General features: G+C 50.5%; 1 protein-coding gene across 1 annotated transcript; it reads right to left on the bottom strand.

Annotated features, from left to right (window-relative positions):
• Positions 1-3: 3 nt before the first annotated feature.
• On the bottom strand, positions 4-1194 carry LOC121940351 (nuclear factor 7, ovary-like; the record flags this gene model as incomplete). Its single annotated transcript, XM_042483139.1, has 1 exon — positions 4-1194. A coding segment is annotated over one exon (1191 nt), but the record flags the coding sequence as incomplete, so codon positions are not given.
• Positions 1195-1198: the final 4 nt, after the last annotated feature.

The raw sequence follows: 1198 nt of genomic DNA, 5'->3' as shown, positions 1-1198 counted from the left end.
AATGTATGGAAACACCCTGTCAGTGAAAGTGTGTGTGAAGGTGTGTATGTGTGTGTTAGTATCAGGATCAGAGAACGACAGCTTTCCTCCGTTCCAGTCCAGATTCACTCGGATCCTGTGAAGCTGCTTCTGCACCACGAGAGCAGTTTTTGGACCTGATGAAGAGAGAGCTGAGTATTTACCATTAAAAAACAATATTCTCCATAATCCAGACTCTATGAATCCCTTCCTCTGGACAGACTCTGCTAACACACCCAGTGACCAGAGTTTACTGTCTCCGACCTGGACGTCCCAGCTGTGTGTCCCTGAGTTAAAGCCCTCAGAGCCGAGGACAGACCAGTACCAATCAAACCTCTCTGGATTATCAGGAAGCTGCTGTCTCTTTCCTGCTCTCACACTGGTCAGATCCTCAGACAGGATGAGTTCTGGATCAGCAGTGTTTGGGTCCAGAATCAGAGGACTGTAGGAGACCATGTCCTTCATCTTGTTCCAGATGTTGAAGGTGAGGTTGCCCAGGTGTTTGGCCTCGTCTATCAGAGCTCCTGAGAGCAGCTGTGGATCCTCCAGCAGGAGGCGCTGCTGGACTCTGTCCACCGCAGCCTGGTATCTCTGCAGGAAGGAGACGTCTTCGGCTCTCAGCTCGTCCTCTGCGTCTCTGACCGTGTCTGAAAGAGCCGCTATCTCTCTGCTCAGAGCCTCCAGCTCCTCCTTCATCCTCTGACTCTTCTGCTCCTCTTCCTCCCTCAGTGCAGCCATCCTGGCCTCCTCTTCCTCCTCCAGAAACTGGTGGAGCTTCTTAAACTGCTCCTTAATCTGCGTCTCTGTGCGTCGGGCCTGGACATGAATGTGAGCTGCTGTTTGTTCAGACTTCACTTTGACTTCTTCAAAAACCTCTAACTTCTCCTTTAAGGGCTCCAGAGTCTCCTGAAGTTTCTTCTTGTGTTGTCGTGCAGCTTCATCGACGGGTCTGAATCTGTGGTCGCTGTGTTTTTCTGAATCTCTGCAGACGACACACACCGGCTGCTGATGGTCCAGACAGAAGAGTTTGAGTTTCTCAGAGTGCAGACTGCAGAGAGCCTCTGAAGCTCTCTGATCTCTCTCCTGTAAGAGACGCTCACACGGCCTCTTTAAGGCAAAGTTAGGAGGCAGTTTTTCATTTGAGTGTCTTCTCTTACAAACTGGACACTCTCGTGTTTGT

The sequence above is a fragment of the Plectropomus leopardus genome, unplaced genomic scaffold (assembly GCF_008729295.1).
Source record: "Plectropomus leopardus isolate mb unplaced genomic scaffold, YSFRI_Pleo_2.0 unplaced_scaffold8423, whole genome shotgun sequence".
NCBI classification, from domain to species: domain Eukaryota; kingdom Metazoa; phylum Chordata; class Actinopteri; order Perciformes; family Serranidae; genus Plectropomus; species Plectropomus leopardus.
This window is presented reverse-complemented; position numbering and strand designations above follow the sequence as displayed.